Source organism: Coloeus monedula (genome assembly GCF_965178545.1).
Source record: "Coloeus monedula genome assembly, chromosome: 4".
Lineage (NCBI taxonomy): Eukaryota > Metazoa > Chordata > Aves > Passeriformes > Corvidae > Coloeus > Coloeus monedula.
Window position 1 is genome coordinate 24,974,605 of NC_138784.1, and position 23,477 is coordinate 24,998,081.

Below are 23,477 nucleotides of genomic sequence, written 5' to 3' on the forward strand. Positions count from 1 at the left end.
GAAGAGACTGACCCCCACCTGGCTACAGCCTCCTTTCAGGGGGTTGTACAGAGGGATCAGGTCACCCCTGAGCCTCTTTTTCTCCAGCCTAACCAAGCCCCACTCCCTCAGCTGCTCTTCACAGGACTTGTGCTCCAGACCCTTCCCCAGCTCCATTGCCCTTCTCTGGACACACTCCAACACCTCAGTGTCCTCCTTGTAGTGAGGGGCCCAGAGCTGGACACAGGATTCAAGGTGGGGCATCACCAGTGCTGCGTACAGGGGGATCACAGAATCACAGAATCATAGAATGAACTAGGTTGGAAAAGGCCTTTGAGATCATCAAGTCCAACCTATGACCTAACACCTCCCCATCAACTAAACAACGGCACTGAGTGCCATGTCCAGTCTTTTTTTAAACACATCCAGGCACAGTGAATCCACCACCTCTCTGGGCAGACCATTCCAGTGCTCAATCACTCTTTCAGGGAAGAATTTTTTCCTGACGTATAACCTAAACTTCCCCTGGCACAGCTTAAGACTGTATCCTAATCATGATCCCTTCCCGAGTCCTGCTGGCCGCACTATTTCTGGTAGAGATCGGGATGCCACTGGCATTTTTGGCCACAGAGGCCCCCGCTGGCTCATGTTCATCCAGCTCTGACCAGCTCCCCCAGGACCTTTTCTGCTGGGCCACTTTTCCCCCAGCCTGCAGCGTCGCATGGGGTTATTGCGACCGAAGCGTAGGACCCGGCCCTTGGCCTCGTTGAGCCTCAAAGCTCTCTGCGTCCCCGTTGTCACCACACTCAGCAGTCCGGGACGCGCTGCACTCACACACGCCCGTGCCCGGCGAGTGCCGGGTGTTTGTGCCGGGGTGTTTGTGCCGGGTGTGTGTGCCGGGGTGTTTGTGCCCGGTGTTTGTGCCGGGTGTTTGTGCCGGGGTGTTTGTGCCCGGTGTTTGTGCCGGGTGTTTGTGCCGGGGTGTTTGTGCCGGGGTGTTTGTGCCGGGTGTGTGTGCCGGGTGTTTGTGCCCGGTGTTTGTGCCGGGTGTTTGTGCCCGGTGTGTGTGCCGGGTGTTTGTGCCGGGGTGTTTGTGCCGGGTGTTTGTGCCGGGTGTTTGTGCCCGGTGTTTGTGCCGGGGTGTGTGTGCCGGGTGTTTGTGCCGGGTGTTTGTGCCCGGTGTTTGTGCCCGGTGTTTGTGCCGGGTGTTTGTGCCGGGGTGTGTGTGCCGGGTGTTTGTGCCGGGTGTTTGTGCCCGGTGTTTGTGCCCGGTGTTTGTGCCGGGTGTTTGTGCCGGGTGTTTGTGCCGGGTGTTTGTGCCGGGGTGTTTGTGCCCGGTGTTTGTGCCCGGTGTTTGTGCCGGGTGTTTGTGCCGGGTGTTTGTGCCCGGTGTTTGTGCCGGGGTGTGTGTGCCCGGTGTTTGTGCCGGCTGTTTGTGCCGGGTGTTTGTGCCCGGTGTTTGTGCCCGGTGTTTGTGCCGGGTGTTTGTGCCGGGTGTTTGTGCCGGGGTGTTTGTGCCAGGTGTTTGTGCCCGGTGTTTGTGCCGGGGTGTGTGTGCCGGGTGTTTGTGCCGGGTGTTTGTGCCGGCTGTTTGTGCCGGGTGTTTGTGCCGGGTGTTTGTGCCGGGGTGTTTGTGCCGGGGTGTTTGTGCCGGGTGTTTGTGCCGGGGGTTTGCGCGGGGCCCGTCCCGCCGCGCCCGCCGCTGACAGCGAGTGCCCGTCCCCATGGCAACGCGGCGGCCGCGGGGGGCGGGGCTCGGGCGGGCGCTTCCGGGCGGCGCCGGCGGTGACGTGTCCGGCGGGGGCTGACGGCGCCGCGCGGCCGCTTCCGGTGAGCCTGGGGGCCCCTCAGGGACGCCCCCCCGCGGCTGCCCCGGGGACGGCCCCGCCGGGCGGGGGCTGCGCTCGCCCCCTCCCCGGCCGGACACTGCCCGCAGCCCCTGCCCGGCCCCGCGTCCGGGGATGGGCACGGTGAGCTGTCCCTGGAGCCCTGCTCCCGCAGGGTCGGGTGTGGCGGAGGCGACCACCGCCACGGCGTCACCGTGCCTTCGGTGCTGCCGAAGGGCGAGCGGAACCCCAGCGTGCCAGCTAATTACTGCCCGAGATTAAGTGGAAAGGGGGGTTGTGCATGGGGAAATAATGAGGCTTGCGGTGAAAAGCTTAAACACGGCCTCCCGAGACAGGCGGTGAGCGTCAAAAGGTGCCGTGGCTTGCTGTGAAGTCAGGAACGTGGGGATGGGCAGTGCTGCCGGGGATAAAGCGAAGTGTCTTTAGCAGCCGTGGTGCAGGTCGAGCGTGGGAAGAAGCAGCTTCCGCAAGGAACCACGTTTTGTTCTGTGCTCTGGAAATGCTGCACGTGTGTCAGTCTTGGCTTTGGAACGTGCAGCATTCAAACTCGAGGGCTTTCTCGTGTCGCATGCGGAGCACAGAACCAGGGACACTTGACACGTTTTTCATCTTTGATATAAGAGCAGAGACCGCGATGTGGCATTCAAAAAAAGAAAAAGGAGATTGATAAGGGTGACAGGTTGGTTCTCTGTGTTTCTCTATTGCAGTCATTCATTTTACTTGGTCTGTTCTATTCTTTCTTCCCAGGGAGTTTGGAATAAGTAGCTTCAGACAAACGGACGCCACTTAACCAAAACAATGTTTGCAGATTTGGACTATGATATTGAAGAAGATAAGCTGTGAGTATTTCACTTGTCTCTTCCTAGTGTTTCTAACAATAGAAGTAGGCTTTGCAGCCAAGACCTAATGAGAGTTCATAAATTTACCTGTGCCTGACACTGTGTGCTGAACATCAGACTTCCTGTTCAGTGCTGATTTCTTGCTCCCTCTGGAGACTGGGAATGAGGTATCACTGAGCAAAGGTGAATGTTTGTGTTGCTCTGCAGTGACTGCCCTGCATTTAACAGAGCAGTTGATTTGCATCACATTTATGCTGTGCAAGTTGTCCTCTGACTCCAGCACTAAGTGCCGATGAAACACTAAAACGTGACAGTGTTTCTTCAGTGCCTAGCAATAGATGAGCGTGTCTCTTCCACCTCTAATCCTTGCATGCAATCCCAAGAAAAAGATAGCACAGAACATCTCCCTCCTGGCCCGTGCTGATAGACTCTGTGGCAGAGGTGAAGGAATGAATTCAGATGTGCAGTGCCTATGATGTTTTCCATTTGTACTGACTCAGATACTGGAGTTATTTCATACACAAGCTCTGCCTACGCGTTCAGTTATTCCTTTCTCTTTGTAGGGGCATCCCCACTGTACCTGGGACAGTGACCCTGAAGAAGGACTCTCAGAACCTGATTGGGATCAGCATTGGGGGAGGAGCACAGTACTGCCCCTGTCTCTACATTGTCCAGGTGGGCACCAGGGGAGGAAAAAGAAAACATCTTTTTAAAGCAGTGTTGGCCTGAGAGATGGGAAATGTGGAGAGAGAGCCCTATGGTGTTTGTTTTTCTCAAAGTGGGAGATTACATCTCATTTTTCAGTGAAAGATTTCCTTACTCTAGTACCTAGTAGGTGTGGAAGAATTAAATTAAGACTTCTGGAATTATCCTTCCTGAAGAGCACGTTAGAATTCACAGGGGAACAGTGTGACACTCTCAACATCAGGAAATCCTGTATGTGAGGAGGCGCATTCCTAGGGGCAAGAACTTCCTGAAGAAACAAGATGATCAGCCCACCTTTTGGTTTGGAGAGGGGGAAAACTGCAGCCACACCACGGGCAAAGTAAAAGTGAATTAAGTAGGAGGAATGCAGTAGTTTGGTTTGTGCTCTTTAGCTCTGCATTGACCTTCCTCCTGATTCCAGGCTGCCTGTGCTCTGTCTTAGGTGTTCGATAACACTCCAGCAGCCTTAGATGGCACCGTGGCAGCTGGGGATGAAATCACAGGAGTCAACGGGAAGTCCGTCAAAGGCAAGACCAAGGTGGAGGTGGCCAAGATGATACAGATGGTAAAGGTGAGAGGTAGGAGGGGGCCACTGGAGCTTTTGGGTTGTAGTTGGCAGCTTATTGTCCTTGGGTAAAGGGAGCTGCTGCTGCCTGCTTCCAGCACAGCAGTTTTGGGTTTGCTCTTTCTGCAGGGAGAAGTGACAATACACTACAACAAGCTTCAGGCTGACCCAAAGCAGGGCAAGTCTTTGGATATTGGTAAGACTGGTTTCTTTCTCCCTAGAGTGTTAAAATGATGTGGAGGGGTGAAAGATTGGTCCCAGCTAAAACCAAAGTAAAATTCTGTCTCCTTTCTTGCTCTTCAACTCAGTCATTTTCAAATGGATACTGTCAAAGAGAGTTACAGGTTTAAAAAAAATCCTTCCCTGACTTCTTGAAATAGTCTTGAAAGTTAAATCAAGACTTAACTGTTGTTGTGGGAGGCTTGTTTTTCTGTGCTGTGTTTAGCATAGATGATGAATCTCAACTACATAATAATTTAATTAATTTATTTTTAATACATGTAAGTTATGCTGACCTGTTTTTAGATGTACACAGAAATGTGTCAATTGAAAGGCATTGGTGGTGATTTCTAAGCCTGGAGAACAGTGATGAAATACCTACCTACACTGAGTTTTGTACAAACATAAATTTTATGGGAGAGAGGAGAGCCTTTATTGCTAAAACAAAGTGTCTGGTTTTGAACTAAGTCTACACTGCTGTTTCCTTTATATGATCTGCCTTTCTCACTTTTCAGCAAAATGTGTCCATTCTCTGTGCTGTCATTTCTTTTCGTGGTGATTATGGTGCTAATAAATTGACAGGAGTTCTGGAAAATCATGAATAGTGAGATGGATTTCTGGGAGAACAGAAGTGTGATGAGAATATGGTATTTTCCAGAACACTGCAGCTTCAGCTGAGTTCTTGGGATCTGCAGGCAAGTCTGCCTGTAAATAAGGATGACTGAGCCATCTGGTTCCAAAGAGGACTTAGATGTCTCTAGTAATTTAAAGGGTATGACCACTGAAGACAGAAATTCCATCAAGAGGTGACGAAAGGGTTTAATTAGAATTCAAAAGGTAAAAGCAGGGAAAGGGACAACGCTGAGCATTAAGTCCTGATTGTCTTTCAGCCTCATCTCCTGACTTCAGCTGCAGTAATACAGCAGATAGCATAACCAAAGCTTAGTTCCAAATATCAAGATAGGTGCTTTGCTTACAGCAAAGTGATTCACTGGGACAGTCTTCCAAAAGAATTGCAGGCGCTCTATTGATTGAAGTGTTTAGGATGTGAGAGCAGAACAGATAGGCAAGTTAGAAGATGTGTTAAGCATGGCTGGGCCAGAGTGCCCTGTTTCTGTGGTATTCTCTTTCTACTTGCTGCCTTAATACTGAGTTAAGTGCAGTTCATCCAGTGCCTGGAAAACCAGTGAAACATGCTGGTGAGCTTTTCATGCCCACAGAAGTCACCCTGAGGCTGGTTTGTAACTCTCTTTTGGCCTTTAGTGTTGAAGAAGGTAAAGCACCGACTGGTAGAGAACATGAGCTCAGGGACAGCGGATGCCCTGGGGTTAAGCCGAGCCATACTTTGCAATGGTAAGTATTGTCCAGGAGGACATTTTCCTAATGGAACACTTACTCTTACTTTGCCTAATTTTATTGTTGCTTGCATGGTCCACATTCTTTCCTTCTGCTCTGCCTTGCTGCTGTGATTGTGTCTGCCCTTCCTGAGTGATATAGCCTGTCCTTGTGGCCATTTAAATGTTATCTCAGGTCAGATTAATTTAAAGCAGGGACCAGCTTAGTGAATGTCAATAGGTGGTGACCCCACACTATAAATTTGCAGTAATTTTAAAGGCTTCCCATATATCACAGGACAGGCATTAAGGGCTGAGGGAAATTGGAACCAGACATATGAAACTGGTATTTTTCCACCCAATCAGGTCTTAACCATGTCCTGAATGTGACTGTTATAATTCTGTATTCTGATTCTTGTTTCTATTTAGATGGACTCGTGAAGAGATTAGAGGAGCTGGAGAGGACTGCAGAGTTATACAAAGGTAAACTTGATATTCCATCAGACACCAGATGGGAGAGAAGGATGCCTCCATTATGTTTCAGTGAAGTGACTTAAATGTTTTTCTGGCTTCCATCACAGGCTTGACAGAGCACACCAAGAATCTTCTCAGGGCTTTCTTTGAGCTATCTCAGACACACAGAGGTAAAGAATCTTGAGCAAAGGGAGCACAAACCTTTGACCTCCAGTTTCAGGAGTTTTTGTCAGTACTTAGGTGTGTGATTCCTTCACTCTAAGAAAACTAAGGGTTGCAGAAATGAGCTGGGAAGGGCTGCTCTCCTGCATTACCAGTCATGGTGCTGACACAGGCCCTGTCTTTCACATGAGACATTGGGGAAGTGCCCTGCCAAACTCTGGTCTTTAGGGAACATGTAGCATCAACCCCCAGCTAATTGTAAGGTTATGGGAGGGACTTCTAATATTAGAGACAAGATTTTTCTCAGCGTTCACCTCTTTATTCATCTGTCTCTGTTGTTCTGCTCATGCAGCATTTGGAGATGTTTTCTCTGTCATTGGTGTACGGGAACCACAGCCAGCTGCCAGTGAAGCCTTTGTGAAATTTGCTGATGCCCATCGCAGCATTGAGAAGTTTGGGATTCACCTTCTGAAAACAATTAAGCCGGTAAGGAATTTAACCATAGGAGTAAAGGGTTTGGAGAAGAGGGGAATCTAGAAAGTCCTGTCTTTAAAGATGTGGTCTTAAAAGTTCATTCATTGTGGGAAGAATGATCCTTGTCTGCTTTCCTTCTGGGAATTCTCTTAATAATGAAAAGAACCTGAGTGGTAACATAATGAATATATCGATCTTGTCCCTATGACTTCTGCACATGAATATATTCCTCTCCTTTTCTTTTGGGGATGAGGGAGTAGTCTGATCAGTGTAGTACCTGATACTGGTACCCATGACTGTGTTATGGCACTAAAAGAGCTTAGATAAGCAGCCCAGGAACAATGTAAGGATTTCAGTCAATATACTTGAGTGAGAGTCTCCAGGGGGTGTGTGCACTTAGTTTAGCAAAGAGAGGATTACGTGTTGGTTTGGGCACCACTTTCAGTGCCATGTTGGATCAATGATGCTGGGTCATGGAACTTTGAACTGGGGAGAGCTGTTTCCAGGACCAGCTGGAAATAAAATGAGTCAAAAGGAGATGAATCCAGGCTAGAAGTGAGGCAAACTTTTCTAACACTGGAACCACTTGCCAGTGACAGTAATGGGGGCTCTAACCATTCTGAGGCATGATCAGACATTTTCTTTCAAATATGCTGTAGTGCAAAAAAGAGTTAACTCGAGGCAGCCTCATGACCTGTGCTGGGTAGAAGGTTGCACTTGAATTGTGGTCATGCTTTTTAGTCTTAATTCAGCAACACGGTGTTGCCCTTGCAGATGCTCACTGACTTGAATACGTATCTGAATAAAGCCATTCCTGACACAAGGCTGACTATCAAAAAATACCTGGATGTCAAGTTTGAATATTTGGTGAGCTGCTTGCTTTTTTCTTTTTTTTTTTCCCCCCTAAGTGCTGGTTGAAACTAAGTTTCATAGAATCATCCTGAAAGTCACATGTAGCCTATATGATCACATATCCATCCTTCCATGAGAGAATGCACTGAGATTTTTCAGTTCTTTGTTTACTGCCAGATTACTCAGATTCAGACACCTGCTCTTAACCAAACACTTCTCACTGGTAAGAAAGATCTCACAGTACCCAGATGACTTATTTCCCACATGACCCAAATTATTTCCTGATTTATTTGTAAAGAGTTCCTCTGCAACTTAGGTTGTTGAACTCCTCTAAAAAGCTCCCCAGTCCATATTTTTCAGGTAATTTTGGACACTCTGTCTTTAGCCAAAGTAAACAACTGTCAAGTCATATTTGCTTTAATTTAGACCTTGCCTTTTTTTTTCCTCCTTCATTCCACTCACCCCTTGTTTTCTACCCAAAAAGGGTAAGGTTGCTAAGTGCACCTGTTCTGTAACTGTAGGAATCTGTTTCTTTTTACACATTGAGAGAAGTATTTGGAGCTGCAGCCCTAAGGCAAGGCAATATGACAGCATCTCTTCCTACATAAATCCTTCCTACAATTAATCTTTTTCTTTCCCTCTTTATTCATTCCCATCTCATACTTTTCTTGTACTGTCTTTTCCCAAAGAGTAGATGAACACAGGATTTTTCCCACTGTGCTTTCTTCAGAGTCTCTACCACTGAAGGAAGGCTTGGAATGGTACAACCTCATGGGTATGGATGATGATGAAGTTGTTTCTAATTTTTAATATTTCCTTCTTCTTTTGCCCTTTTTTTTTTTATAATTATCTTTATTTCTGCGAAGTCTTACTGCCTGAAAGTCAAAGAGATGGATGATGAAGAGTACAGCTGCATTGTGAGTATCAGTACAGTTGTAAAAGCACTCCTGAGCCTGTCAGCAGCCAAACTAGTGAATGCATCCTAAGGAATTACATACATTTGTTCTTAATGTATTAGAAATAGGGGATCCTTAAATGCTACCTGGGAAGCACTGCAGCTTGTTTGCTCAGTGGTTGTCTTTCTCAGTGTTTAAGTACTGTTAGGTTATGTAAGGAGGATTAAGGTGTTATCTTCACAGATTCCATTTGTGTGTAGTGTACAGCTTATCATTAATTCTGGACTTGTTTCTGAGAAATGGAGATTTAGCTTCTGTGCAGCAAAATGCATGTGAAACTGTATTTATAAGTGAAGAAAATTGACTAAAGGATCTCTCTTAACAATAGGGGGTTTATAGTTTAGAATTTTAGGACTTTAATCCTTAACAGGTCTATTTAAAATAGCTAAAGGTATCCCATAAATTCCAGTTTCCCTGCATGAAAGTAACATCTTTTTTTTATCCTAGGTTTCAGTCTCAGAGCAGGCATTTGATTTTTTGGAATGCCTAGTTCCCCAGTGCCAGGAAGGAATCAAGCTCCTAACACAAGCTTTCATTATGTGTTTCCTTCTAAGTGGGAAGGAAAGAACCCCAGTCATGCCCAGCAGAGTGACATCTTTGGGTTTTGGCACTGGCAGCGTGCGTTAGCGAGCCGTAGTCCATAGCACGGATTTTTCTGTGTGTTGTGCTTACAGGTGCAAGGGGAGGATGCTTTGTTGCTGACAGACCTAACCCCTTTCCAGACTGTTTAGCAGGACAATGTATAGGTCCCTCCCTGCTGGTTTCCAACATTGTGTCTGGATGGTTGTAGATACCAGAGGGTTCCCTGCATAGATACAGAATTCATTATTCAATCCATACAGGGCAGACCTTGCAGAGGAGGGCAGATTTTTTTGTGTGCTTGATATAAACTTGTTTGTTCTTAATGCCTGTCTTCCTAGTCCAGGTAAGAAGCCATGCCACCCCTCCATGCTGGGCTGAAAGGTGCCTGTGCTTTTGTATTTGCTTAGTAGAGATGCTTTTCTTTACCATGGTTGGTGTGTGTTTGGCCTTCAGAGTGGCCCCACTGACTGCCAGTTTCTGACATGGTTCAGTGTTCCTCATGGTTCCTGCTCCTGACAGCAGTCCCCATGAGCCTGAGAGGTCTGTAATAACCCAAGGTCATTGTGAGTCCACACTGGTAGGCAGACTGTGTGTACAAGCACTGTTGTGGGAGTCTCTAAAATGGTGCCATGTGTTTTGGCAGGCTCTGGGTGAGCCCCTGTACCGGGTCAGCACTGGGAACTATGAGTACCGCCTGATCCTGCGCTGCCGTCAGGAGGCTCGCATGCGCTTTGCCAAGATGAGGAAGGATGTGCTAGAGAAAATAGAGCTCCTGGACCAGAAACATGGTGAGTGCCACTGCTGAATTCAGCAGACATGGCTTTGCCCTTTGTGTTCCTCTTTTGCCTCAGCTCAGTTCTTTGCTGAAGAACTCCTTTGTGGCTGTGCCCGAGACATCAGCCCTGAGGGGCCAAAAGGGATTAGTGTGTAGGAGATTGTATCTAGTGCTGGTAAGGGAGGCTTGATCACAGCCTTCACACTGTTTGGGAAGGGAATTTTCACACTTTTTTCCCCCAACATGTCTCCCCTACAGTGCAGGACATCGTGTTCCAGCTCCAGCGTTTTGTCTCCACCATGTCCAAGTACTATGACGACTGCTATGCCGTGCTCCGGGATGCCGATGTCTTTCCCATCGAGGTGGACCTTGCCCGCACCACTCTCAGCTATGGGCAGAAGGACACATACACAGATGGGGCAGAAGAAGAAGGAGAAAGTGAGAGAGAGGGTAGTGGGAAGGAGGATGCAAATGGAGAGAAGCTCATTGATGATGCCTGAGTGTGCCGGCATGGCCAGAGGAAGGACTTTGCAGACTGTTAGGAAAACATGTATTTCACATGGCATTCATCCTCCGTGATTTCTCTGTGTGTCCAGCCTGGGATTCCTCCTCTGCTTTGGGTGGGGGTAGCTGGTTGGATTGGGACCAGCCTCTGCTTTCCTCTCTTTTCCTTTGCTTGTTTACCTGGATATTCTTTTTGCCCCTAGAGACTTCTGCTACCCAGCCTGGGTACTGAGGTGCGGGGAGGAAAAGCCGCTCCCACACTGCCGTGTGCCTCTGTGCAGACAGGACTCTGCTGAGCACGTGGGCAGCACCGCTCCCCTGGGGCACATGGAAGCTGGTTAAGGGTTTGGAGGTGATTACAGATGGTGAGAGCAGCCCCCTTCCGTCCTCCCCTTGTGCTATGGGAAAGTGTTAGCATCACTGCTTGCTGTCTTCAAGCTCCTTCTGAGGCTCCACCTTAGAACCGTGATGGAAAGACCCCATCTTTAAACTAGAAAGGAGACACAAAGCCTTGTGGAGAAAGGAAGACATGCTCTTTAGGCAGAGACTTTGGGATTTTTTTAGTGTAAAGAATGACTAGTGTGCTCTCCTCTCTGCACAACTATTTTGTGCTGCCTCTGGGTCAGCCAGCAGCAGTAGCTATCCTCCCATTCCCTAGCACAAGGAAAGGGGGAAAAGGAAAGCTGAGGTATGTGAGACTACTTCTTTCCTCCTTGCTTTTCTCCTCCCCTCCCTCCATCCCTGTGGGCTAATCCCAGATGCAGATGGCACTTTGTTAGTGGGCAGCACAACTGCCAGGAGTGGTGTGCTTCTTGGGGCAGGGGTTTTGACTTCTGTCATTACATTCTAGTGGTCGTGGGAGAAGTTATTTAAGGGCATTAATTTATGATTTTTCTTTTTTTAATTTGTGTTTCTCTTTGATTGTTTTTTTGGAGCTGCTTCATCTCCATGGGTGCCTGGGAAAAAGCCATCCATGGTGAAGCTGCTCTGGCGAATTTAAACAGACTCTGATGTAGTGACCATTGTCTGTAATAAAGAAATAGGTGACATTTCATTTCATGTCCTTCATGCCTTTCCTATAAGAGATTTGTTTGCTGATCTTCCATTGGTTTTAATCTTAAATTATAATGTTGGAAAGATGGGTGTCGTGTGCTGGCCATTTTTTTTCTTCTCATACTGGTGCATAATCTCTATACCAAGCTGTGGTGGTCAGTGCAGCACATTTCCAGAGGGAGAGGGTTATAAATGCTGTAGCAAGGCCAGTCACCCAGTAATACTGGGTGCTTCTCTGCATCTTAGCTTCCCAGGGGAACACCAGCCTTTTAAAGGCCCCCAGGTGCCTCAGTCCTGCCAAGGTGGCATCCCTGCATGCCTTCAGGGCCAGCTTCTCCACACAGCTCAGCTGTTGCATCACAAGCTTCGGCTGATTAAGTCCCTGATCCTCTTTCAGAGCTGTTTGTTGTGCCAAAACACAGAGCAGTTGAGAGGAACTGAAAACGCTTCAGTGGAGCTTGCCTGAAAGCCAGCAAGGAAAAGTGTAGGGCAGCATAGCTGGGTTTTTTTAGGAAGAGGTCTGGGAATCTTGCAGCACTCTCTGTAGTGAGATCTCATACCCTAAGGGCTTCTATTTGCTTTTGTGATAAAAATTTAAGAGCGGGAGGCTTAGTGGGAAATATTGACTTGTGACAAGGAAACAGAGGGGACCTTGTTCTAGTGACCTGCCTGGCTGGCAAGGGCAGCTGTATTCATGCTGTGGATCTTGGACCTCTGGGAAGTTGTGAGCCCCTTCTTGGAGGGCATACTAGTGAATAAGGGCAACCCAGCCTGGGGTTACTGGGGAAAGAGCTGCAGAGCAACTTGGTTGAGCAGAAACAGCAATCTTACCTTGTGGAGAGGGAGAACAAGCTTTGAGAGCACTGGATGAATGCCTGCAGGGCCCCAGCACCCTTGCTGCTGCTCTCCTTCTCCCAGATCTTTGCATCTGGGATTTTTTATGGGGGTTAGTCTCATTTGGGATGTTTCTAAGTGAGTTTGAATAGGAAAAAGCCCACAGTCACTGCTATGACTGGCTCAAAATCAGATCTAACAGTGGTGTTAGCAATGGTGGGACAGAGTACAACCTTATGGGGTTTACCTTCTCCCCTCCAGTCTTCTGTCTCTTCTTAAACTGACATTCTTCAACAGCTTTATTTTGCTCATCATTTACTGTCATTTTTGTTTGGGAGCATCTAGAATGAAAGCCTTTCCTTCGTGTCCTCACTCCCCTGCTGTGTTTAAATGGCTTTATAGGTCCTGCAGGCTTTGCCAACTACCCGCTAATTTGTAGTCAGTCTGGTCTGGAACAAAACACATCTTTTGGTGGCCCCACGAGCTGCCTTCCCTGTAGCCCTCTGTTTAGTTTTTTGATCCTTTGGTATAGTCACAGGTTCCCCCAGGGTCTCTGAGGTGAAGCAGTTCAGGAAACCGGAAGAAAGAGCTTTGGCCAGGGGTGTTTATAAAAGATCCAGTCCTAAAGCAGATTAGAAGTGGTTTAAGCATGCCAGGGAAGGTTGTCCTCTCTGAATCTAGAAATCCATCACTGCAGCAGGGGGTGAGGGGGTCATGCCTGCCTTACCACGTGCTCCAACACCCTTGTTAGCAGCACTCAGGGACTGGGGCTTGTCCTTTTGCCTTACCTTTGATTCCTTTATGTAAGGAGGTTTTCTCTATTTAAGAGGAAAACACAGGCACATCTGGTGCCATTCCTGCTCAGTGGATAATCACCTGGAACATGGTTATTTACCTGTCTTGAAACCCCCACCCCCACAGGGGCCAAGTTGTTCCCTTCACGCGTCAACGGGACTCACTTGAGCCTAGATAAAGCTGGCTTGGTGCTATTCCTGTCAGGGAGGCTCCGTATTGTGGCTGCACACCTAATGGCATTAGCCTTTCTTAGGTGTCTTCTTCGTGTAGCTCAGCAGCAGCTTCTAACACAGCACTTCCCTACTTGGGAAAGCAGCATCAGGTGTCACTGCCCCAGCTTTACCATCCACAAAAGATGTGCCAGGCAGAGGTGGTCAGAGCTGGTGGCCTCCTGGTCTGGCAGTGCCCCAGGGAGTTATTGCAGAGAGCCTGGTGTCTACCCCATGGTGGTGGCCCCTGGAGGTGGCCAGGTGGTAGCTGTGAGTTATACCACCTCCTAAACCTGCTGCCAGCGAGACTGAAGTGGGGTGAAGGAAACACTGACACCAGAACAGAGCGTACCAGATCTGATTACGAAGAGTCTCTAATTGTTTGTGTTCTGTATTGTGACAATGCAGAAGGAAAAGGAGAGTCCTTGGCAGCCTCTTTGGAAGACTTTCTCCAAGGCTGGTTTGAAAGTGAGGAAAGAAGATTATTATTTTTTTCTTTTTGGTGTTCGGGCTGATCTGAGCCTGTGTTGTACCAGCATGGGTGCAGGATGCAAGTAGACGTATCACTGGGTGGGTATGTGGACATATGTACATAAGGACCAGCTATTCTTACACCTCTCCCTCTTATTTCTTACGTCTGCCTTTGTCCCAGCTTTCTCCTCCCCGCATCCCACCTACCCTCCCATGCTGAGCTGCTTGCAAGCAAGGCCGGTTTTATACTTCCCTGTTCTCTGCCCTGGCTAAAAACTGTCCCTCTCCACCATCTGGTCAGCATTGCAGCCGTCTCGTGCCAACACCTCCCCATCCCCTGTGGGACAGCCACCTCCCTCCCCACTCTGCTCATCTGCCACATGGTTGGCCTCCTCATTGGCCACCACCATGGCATTGTCAGTGCTGTGGGCTGGCTGGTGGTTGTTGCTGCTGTGTTCCTCAGCTTCCTGCACGTCGGACTCTGCTTCCTCGGTGTCACTCCCACCTCCAGCAGTGGGGCTGTTCTCTGGGGGAGGCTCCTTCTTCCCTCGGTTCAGGCAGCAGTAGCTGGCAACACCCAGGAAGAGAGCAGAGAGCACAACCTCTGAGCCCGCCAGGTAGAAGATCACCTCATAGTTCTTGAGAGCATCAACCAGGCGGCCTGATGGTTGGAGAAGAAATGAGATGGTTGGAGAAGAAATGAGATGGTTGGAGAAGAAATGAGATGGCTAAATTCAGCCCATGCACTCCTGCATGGACAGCCCAGCTCAGGTGGGCAGCACATGCTGAGGACCCATTCCTCAAGGGAAGAGCAAGAAGCCTGAATATCTAAGTATCACACTGGGAAAGAGCCACACTGTATTTCCAGGCAAAGTATGGTAACAGTGCATGGTTGGTGTTTTCCCTTGTTTGGACAAGCTTAAATAATTGTGACACCCTGATGTTATCGTTTCACTCCATGCTGGGCCATCTTCTACTTGCCAAGGTGGGAAAAGCCTCTCATGAGTTGACTTGGCCAGTCTCAGAAAAGAAAATTTGAGAGGCATTGCTATTTCTTATGCTAGTATGTCAGGAAAACATTCTGAAAGGAAGAACAGATTTCTCTTTGGCAGAGAAATCCCTTTGGTTGGCCCATACCTGATGATTTCTGTGCCAGGGATTTTCTCAATCTATTTTCTGAATCCACTGGGACTGGCAATGGAGGGAGAGTTGCCAGTCCTTGGTGCTGGGGAGCATGAACAGCTGCCTTGCTGCAGTCAGGATGTAGCCATGGAGCTGCACTCTTCATCTCAGTCTCGTGTGCTCCCGAACGCAGGTGACCCCCAGTCCCTGCTGTGGTACAGTACATGCCCTGAAACCGGCCCCAGGACACGCTGTGGTGCCTCTCAGAGCAGTCATGGGAGGCACGTGGCGAATTCCTGCGCAGGTGAATGTGCCCATTCAGCCAAGGCGGGTGGCGAGCGAGGAGCCTGCGTGCACTAGTGCGCGTGCGTGTGCGTGTGTGTGTGCAGCTTATCCTGTGCCAAACCCCCTCGGCCCCACGGAGCGGGAAGCAGCTCAGGAGGATTACACCAAACAAAGCCACTTTGTTCAACCCCCTTCTCCCAGCTGAGCACTGTTCTCCCCGAGTCCGAGCCATCAGGATTGTCAGAGCGCTCAAGCTTCCTGCACCAGGGGAGTCCTAGAGCAGCGAGGAAGGTGCCCCCAACACGACTTGGCTGCCCCCAACACCATTCTTCAGTGACCCAGCACTGTCTGTGTGCCATTGTATGTGCACACAGCACCAAGGCACAGCTGAACTGAGGCAGGAGGGCTGAGGGATGTCCCTTGTTAGCACCCACTGGTGTGCCTTGCTCCTTGGGGCAAGGCGCTCTTAAATCCCTCTCTCCCCCAGTGATCTCTCTGCAGCTGCCTCCAAGACATGTATTTCTTGACCTTCCCTGGCCTGGGACTGCCGACTGCCCCACAGTTTATAAAGTGAGACATGCATTATTGTTAGCATTTAAGAGGGTCTTCTCTTGGCCGCTAAATTTTACTTGAGAACTGGTTGGAGTTGCTGAGGGCGGGTTTTACTCATAACTGGTGGTTTGTGCTGGGGAAAAGACCATTCACACCGAGGTCTTCACTTTAGCCCCTGTTTTACAGCTGAAGGAAGGGGTGCAAGAAACAAGAGTGGTTCCTGCCTGGGGATTTTCCATGGTCTTGTCCCTGACTCTTCCTTGCAAATCAGGAAACTGCACTTTGTTTGGAAATAAGCCTTTGGCATGATTTGGCATTCTCAGATGTGATCAAACACTTAGTATTAATCTACGCCAACCTCCATTCAACAGCCTGTTTATATGCACTGTTTGTGGGGTATGGACCTCACCAGGGACTGTGACCTAGACTAGACTGGCTGAAAAGCTGTGAGCGTCTTAATCCTCTTAGAAAAATTAACAGCAAATGCCTCAGGGGGCTGTACAAAGTGTTTTGACTTGACTGACAGCAAAACACCTGTGCCTTGGGATTGGGATCAGCGCGAATTGAAATCACTATTTGCAGTGCCAATCAAAAGGCCATGGACACCAAGGAGAAATTGAAAGATGCTTTGTCCTAATGAAGACTCTCAAAGGTTTGCCTGCAGCATGTGCCTGACCCTATCCTTAACACGATTCTCTGCAACATTCATAGTGAAGGCAGAGATCAGCTCTTGGCTTCTAGAGCGAATTTAAATTTGGGAAATAGGGTCTTTCTTCAAGTGCTGTGTCCGTGCCCGACACCTGCAATACTGTGGAATGGCAGCCAAACGAATCCCCTATAGCAAGACACCTACCTGCAGAGGGTGGGCCGATGAGCACGGCGAAAGCCTCGATAAGCAGGACCAGCCCGATGGCGCTGGAGAACTTCTGGGAGCCAACGATGGCCATCAGCACCTCGAACTGCAGTGCCCCCACCATGCCGTAGGAGATGCCGAAGAAGACGCAGAAGATGACCAGCCCCGTGTAGTTGCTAGCCCTGGCACTGCAGATGTCTGTCAAGCCGTTGAAGAGCATGGAGAAGCTGAACAGATATGCCACGTGAGGGCGGACCCACTTCAGCCCTGCCACCATGCCACAGGCAGGGCGGGCAAAGATGTCTATGAAACCAATGATGGAGAGCAAGAATGCGGCCTCTGTGTCTGGTACGCCTGTGTCCTTGGCATAGTTGACCAGCAATATGGGGGGCACGAAGAGACCCAAGACCAGGATGAACTTTGAAATAGTGTAAATGATAAACCCTCGGTTGGAGAAGATACTAAAATCCAGAAGCTTCTTTCCTTTCTTGGGCTTCTTCTTGGCTTTCTTGCCTTTCTTGGTTCCATCAGTGGTGCTGATTCCCTCCTCTGATTTCCCTCCTATGGGCAGCATCTCCTTGGCTTCATATTTGTCCTGAGCTTTCCCCATCTTCCGCTTCATGCCCATATCCAGGGGTCTCATGACTGCCCCACAAGTGCAGCAGTTAAGCAGAAGGCCCCCCATGATAAGGAACCCTCCTCGCCAACCAAACTTCTCCAGCAGCACTTGCCCCAGTGGAGAGAGGGAGGAAAGGAAGACAGGGCTCCCAGCAGCAGCCAGTCCATTGGCGAGAGGCCGACGCTTGTCAAAGTAGGTGCCCAGCATGATCAGTGAGGGCTGGAAGTTCAACGCCATACCCAGACCTACATGGAAGTGAGTGCAAGAACATGAGATGTGGCTTGCAACAAGTCCCCTCAGACTGTCCTAGTCCTGAAGTCCCATGATGGGATGAATGTGTTCCTCACAAGCCTCTGTGCCTTCATGTTGGTGGGTTGCCCCTGCAGAGGATGGGCTAAACCAGCCTGTCCACCTGAAGTGTGTTTGAATCAGGTTATTGTGCCCATGTTTAGGCAGGACCTAAGCCTTATACAGGAATTCTGCCTCTCTCCCCTGCCACTGTGTACTGATGTCACCTACCAGAGTTGCCATGATCACTGAGCACCACTTAGGTTTCTTCTGCCTCTCAACCACAGGCCCTGGCTGTTTAGATCCAGCAGATGCATCCCTCACAGGTGCAGCGTTCAGGACTAGATGCTTCCCATAGCATGTGCAAATACGTGAGGGAGACCTGATACTAGACATGGCAGTGCTAAAGGGAAATTCAACATGGTCTTGGCTCTTTCCCAGGTAAGTCTGTGTTGCCTCCCCAAATCCCAGGGCTCTCACCTGTCAGCACACCAGCTGTCAGATAAAGCTCAATGATATTGGTGGTAAAAGATGCCAGGATCATCCCAGCAGAAGCTAGCAGCCCGCCAATGAGCATCACGGGCCGGCAGCCGAACTGGTTCACCATGATGCTGCATACTGGTCCTAGGAGGAAGCAGAGGAGACAGAGTAGGAGACCAGAAGGAGACAGGACAACTGGGAAGGGGCAGGCAGCCCAGGCAGGGCACTCAGGGAAGATGCAACAGTAATGATGGAACTCACTACTTGGCTGCTTAGATATACATCTGTTGGGCCTGGCCAAGGGTGAGAGGCTGTGGTGTGGAGACTTCTGCTCTGCCCTGCCCTTGGACCCCTATTCCCTGGTGCTTGGTGTGATAGGAACAGCACTTCAGGAGTGGGAGCAAACCCTGTATCAGCTGTCTGGGATGTACGTGGGGTGACCCCTGAGGTCTCCTGGGGCAGAGGAAACAGGGATATGAAACGCAGCACACTTCCAGAAGAGAAGTGGTAGGACAATTGTATTCTGCATCGTGATTCATGACCAGGCCAGTGAGCATGAGAAGAGCCCATGGGGACATGACCTGGGCCCATGGCAGAGTGGGAAAGGTGTGAGCTGGGGAGAGGGAAGTGTGTCCAAGTGTCACCTGTCCCATAGAGCATGGCCAGCATGATGGAGGAGATCCAGGCTGTGTCACTGTAGCCCACGTGGAAATCTTTCATGAGCTCCTTGAAGTAGACACTGACGGCTTTTGGGAAGGCATAGGAGAAGCCGGTGATCACAAAGCAGCCAAGGAGCACGATCCAGCCCCAGCCACCATCCGGGGGCTTCACAGGAGCTGGGAGTTGCCCTTCCTCTGGGTCAGGTCTCCCCATCTTCTAGCCTAGGAATGGAAAGGCAGGCCAGGAGGAAGTAGGGCAACAGAGAAGGAGAAAATCTGCTGGTGCTGCAAGAAGAGAAGAGAAAAGCAGAGCAGCAAACATTTACTACAAGGTTTCTCGCCATGCCCACCATCTCCAAGCTCTGAGAGGTTCATTGGGGGGTCACATCTGCTCTTTGTACCGTGATACTGCCAGGCAAGATGGGATTGCTTTTGGGTGTGAGGTCATGCCTCAGCTGGGCAGAGGTGGGACACTCCCCCTGAGCTTAGGGCAGCCCAGAGCTCCATAACCCCTGGCTGAACACAGCTGAGCAGTGTCGCAGCTCCCAGCTGAGCCTGGAGTGCGGCATCTGATGCAGCACCATGATCTGCAACATCCCCCTTGCTTCATATCCAACCCTGCCTACAGGTGGTGTGAACCAAAGACCAGCAACATGAACCCTTTTTTCCTTCCTAAAATCTGCCTTTGAGCCTCTCCCATGCTGGTCTGCTCCAGCGGGGAGCCCTCCAGGACCTGCCTTGCCACAGAAACCTCCAGCAGTGAGGCAAGGAGATCCATTAAGCCCTCTGTGCTTTCTTCTGGGAGGCCCCAGTGCATGGCACTCTCCTTCTCTCTCCCCTCCCTGCCATCAGGGGCCAGATTTCCGAAATAGGTGAAGGGGGAGAGCACAAAAAACGGGTGGTTATTTGCATGCCAGAGAGATTAGGGCTCTGTACATACACACAGGGGCCGGAACAAAGCCTAAGTGGGAAGAAGGAGGGAATTAGAGGGGATGTCTTGTGAGTTGCTCTCAGGGTTCTTAAGCTGCCCAGGAATTTTGCTCCAGCTGGCTGCTATGGGTATGTTTTTCATTTCTCCCTTAGGTACCAGGTCTCTGCCCCTTCCAGCACCATTGGCCACAGTTTCTTGGTCAGCCAGGCTTATTTTCACATCCGTCTGCAAAGCCATCACTGGACCTAGACTATAGATGCCCTCAAGTAGATTAGACAGGCATTCTCCATGCCTGAGCTGGGCTTTTTTGGGTCCAGTTTGTCTCCTATCACCGTCTTGCTGGCAGCACACTCCTAACATGGGTCCTCTCTCCTGCCCAGCTCCCTTGGCTGAAGGACTGGAAGATGGCAGCAGTGTCCCCATCTCTTGGCACCAGCAGTTGTGGGAAATGCCAGGAGTCACATATGGACTACAGACTGCTGAAGGGACAGGGACTGTCTTATGGATGTGACACACATAGCTAGAACCTGGGAGTTTTGGATCTGGGTGCATTTCTCAACGAAATCCCTGTTCTTGGTGTTCCCCAAGCAAAGGGAGTGAGTTGAGCTGACTCCCGTAGCTGCTGTTGCTCTGCATGTCAAGGAAGTGCAAATCCTTTAGACAGGAGTGTGGATGGCACAAGCTGGGGCAGACCCCAGGCAGAGGGCCTTTACTTGGCAAGAGTGGTCCTACCCCCTCCACCACCCTCTGCTGTACCCCTCCTTCCCCTCTCCAAGGGGCCTCTGCTCCTGAAAACACAGAGGGGTTACTCAGTGCAGCACTCAGATGCCAGCCACCACGATGGGTCCCTGCAGCAGAGTTCCCCAAACTTTCAGGATGCTGTGAGCCACAAAAGAAGGGAGCAGAATCTGGCTCTGAGCATGGGTTGGGGCAACTGTCCTGGATGGCCATTTCCTAGCAGCTCTTGGGCTGAACCACAGGGGCTGGCACAGGCTCCTCTAACCTCTCCCTCCCAGCCCAGGTCTCAGGGGCTGTGGCAAGGGACAGACACATGAACTGAAAACAGGGGGCTAGAAAAGAATAATTATATGCTCTCCAGCTATCCATACCTCCCCCATCTCACCCTTCCTGGTGCTTTCTGGATCACTGGCACCCTGACAGCCAGACTCAACAGCCTCACTCAGCTTCTGCCATTTTGCCCACCGTTCCTCTCCCAGCTCCAGCTGACTGACAAGCCAGACCCAGCTGCACTAAAGGTGACTGGCTGCCAAAGCACAGTGATTTCTCCATCAGCGCTGGTGCTCCACCGCTGCACCATCTGCTGCATGTAGCTACTTCAAGTAAGAGTGGCTGCCACCAAGCAGAGCCTGAGACCTTTTATCCAAGCCCCTCTCCCAGCCTGGCTTTTCTTGAGCTCATCCTGCACCACAAGTTAAATGAATTAATAAAACCATTGCGATCCATCTTTTCCTGAACCCTGCCACTCTCTGCCAGCATCCTAGCAAGAAAATATTTGTCTGTCTGTGGCATGCTCTTCAGAGATTTCTGTAGCTCTGCCTCTCAACAATGAGTCCATGGCATCTGATTTTGAAGAACACGTTAGACAAATATTCATGAATACTTATTTGAGTTTGGAACTGGGAGGCACCTCTGCAGGAGCACTTGCTCAGTGCTGCAGAACTACAGCAAAGCATGAAAGCACTTTTACCTGCCTGCAGCTAGATGAAAACGATGGGCTGCACCAGAGGAGCTCACCTGTGGAGATGCCTCCAAGGCCAATATGCTAGGGCACACCTCTGCTGCCTGTCTGCTCACACCACACACCACCTGCCTTCACACACTCCACAGCTCACTAGCATTTTCTCCCCAGTTAAGGAGCTTTATTCACAGGCAAAAACACTGTGTGTGAGTTCACATGCACCTAAAAGCTCATCAGCATGGGCACCTGCCCTTTCCTGTGCATCACAGGAAGGTGGGCCAGGGCAGGCACTGCCACAGAGCTTGCTGCAGGTGGCTGCAAGGAGAAGACTTGCACTGACACCAGGAGGCACAAGCCCAGGTTGGAAGGGTGAAGACCACAGCAGGTTCAGCTGTGGCTGCCAGTCCCTGGACACATGCAGAGCACAGTGCAGCTAGTGCTGGATAATGCCCAGAAAATCCCCAAGCTGCACCCGGGAGAGTCCACATAAATGCTCTTCACACCATACAGATGAGGTGGGAGGTCTATTTTTTTAAATGCAAGGGCCACGATTCATGCCACTGGCCTCTCCAACCCACAGACAACCCCCTAGGAAAGCATTTGTTAGAGAATTAAATGAGTGCAGGCCCAGGATGGACTGTCCTATCGGCTGCTGGAGCAAGGATGCAAGCACCCCTCCACACCACTGACCTGTGCAATGAAGTGATGACCTCCCGAGCACAAGCTGAGCTTCCAAGGGTTGAGCAGATCTGTCAGCAGTGCTTCCTCCTCCCACTGGCTGGCACTTCCCGGCTCTGGATGAGGGTGCCTGGTTAGATGGTCCTCCTGGATCTTCTCCCCATGGTGGGCACAGGACAATGCCTGCAGGAATCCAGTACCTGTCGAGCAGTCTCTTGTGCTCTGCTCCTTCCTTCGGAGCAGCTATGTCCTCACAAGACGGCTAATTCCCCTCTCAGCCTGCTTTCCTCCAGTTCCAACGATGCCCAACAAAGCTGTCCGTGGCAGATCTGGGGGAGCACCCTGTGTGGGGTACCCCCTTGCCTACTGTGGGTGCAAGCAGTGCCCCACGGCACGCCCAGTGTGGATGTGGGTCAGGAGCTGCTTATGGTTTCAGGTCGGCAGAGACCAGCGGGTGCTGAGCGGGCAGAAAGCACTTCTCCACTTTTAAGAGGCTTTTCCAGCCAATGGGGACGAGGTGGCTGCCTGCCACAGCCCGAATCCCCCGGTAATCCCGCTGCCCAGGGGCTCCTCGCGTTTTCCCCAGCAGAGCAGGGCAGGCTGGCGGGGGCAGGTTCGGTCGGAGGGACCAAGACAGGAGGAAGCAGGGTGAGGGTGGGGGGTGTTGGGTGCTGGGGAGGGGGGCAGTGGAGGAGGAGACCGTGTGCCCGTGCTTCAGTAAGGGGCAAAATAGGTGAAGGTGCTGCTTTTGAAGCTTCCTCAACTGCCAGCCACAATGGAGAAGTGCTGGCGCGGATGTGCAGGGCATGTGCCCAGCAGAGAAGTAAGACAAGGAGGAGCAGCCGAGGAACCACCGCCAGCCATGACTCAAACTACCAGATCCTGCCCACCCCTGGCAGCTCAATAACCCCCCCTCCAAAACAACCTCCCCAGTGGCTGACTCACAGAAGGAGGTCTGGCAGGCGCTGCGGAGGAGCCAGTCTCTGGCCACACGTGGGGGAAAATTTTATTTCCGGGGAGGGGGCTGGGGCTCAGCCCAGCTGATGTTTTGGGGAGGGAAAGGCCTGGGCTGTAAACCCCTGGAGCCCCTCAGCAGCAGGGCAGCAGGGGGGCTGCGGGGGCTTGGCAGCACTCACAGCCAGGGTTTAATGTCTATTAATAAAGCTAATCAGCTAAGCCCTGGCCACCTCTAGCGCTCCATCCCTCACTCATGCTGCCTCTCCCGTGAGGGCTCCCCCAGCACACTTAGGGTATTCCCAGATTGGTGACGCCCCCACAGGTCCTAGGGGAATGTTTTTCCCCTGCACTGAGTGGCCCTGGGGTGCCCAGGGCACAGGTTCCAGCAGTGGGTGAGGAGAAGGTGGCCACAGGACAGATGGGGGACTCAGGGGGGCAGGCAGCAGTGAGCAGTACAGCCCTCCTGGTGCCCTCCACATCCACCCCAGACCCTGGGCTGGTGGCTGCATCTGGACCCACAGCACTGCAGTGTCCAACACGACAACCATGGGCAGCCATTGTGGCCCCAGTTCTGGTGGGGAGCTCCTCTCCTCCTCCCCCTGCATCCTGTGACTGAGGTGATGGCCACTGAAATGGACACAGAAGATGCATTAACCATTTTATTTTAAAAAAACCCATATGTTTTCCACAGGACAGTACATGAAGGAGCAGGGCAGTGCTGCTGG

At 50.6% G+C, this 23,477-nt stretch overlaps 2 protein-coding genes across 2 annotated transcripts; one reads left to right on the forward strand and one right to left on the reverse strand.

Annotated features, from left to right (window-relative positions):
• Positions 1-1,782: 1,782 nt before the first annotated feature.
• Positions 1,783-11,408, forward strand: PICK1 (protein interacting with PRKCA 1). Its single transcript, XM_082281142.1, has 13 exons — positions 1,783-1,809; positions 2,574-2,665; positions 3,229-3,340; positions 3,813-3,941; positions 4,065-4,131; positions 5,418-5,507; positions 5,918-5,971; positions 6,070-6,132; positions 6,477-6,610; positions 7,373-7,465; positions 8,317-8,367; positions 9,632-9,776; positions 10,022-11,408. The coding sequence occupies exons 2-13, from the start codon at positions 2,625-2,627 to the stop codon at positions 10,261-10,263; spliced, it is 1,221 nt and encodes a 406-aa protein (XP_082137268.1). The 5' UTR covers positions 1,783-1,809; positions 2,574-2,624; the 3' UTR covers positions 10,264-11,408.
• A 2,490-nt stretch (positions 11,409-13,898) lies between these two features.
• On the reverse strand, positions 13,899-18,701 carry SLC16A8 (solute carrier family 16 member 8; the record flags this gene model as incomplete). Its single annotated transcript, XM_082281049.1, has 4 exons — positions 13,899-14,290; positions 16,442-17,305; positions 17,829-17,972; positions 18,473-18,701. The coding sequence occupies 4 exons, from the start codon at positions 18,699-18,701 to the stop codon at positions 13,899-13,901; spliced, it is 1,629 nt and encodes a 542-aa protein (XP_082137175.1).
• Between the last annotated feature and the right edge of the window lie 4,776 nt (positions 18,702-23,477).

Bases quoted from the DNA above. Each gene is read 5' to 3' on its own strand.
- PICK1 (XM_082281142.1), top strand. From the start codon at position 2,625: ATGTTTGCAGATTTGGACTATGATATTGAAGAAGATAAGCT. The intron at 5,508-5,917 runs GTAAGTATTGTC...GTTTCTATTTAG, and splicing joins CCGAGCCATACTTTGCAATG to ATGGACTCGTGAAGAGATTA. The intron at 8,368-9,631 runs GTGAGTATCAGT...GTGTTTTGGCAG, and splicing joins ATGAAGAGTACAGCTGCATT to GCTCTGGGTGAGCCCCTGTA.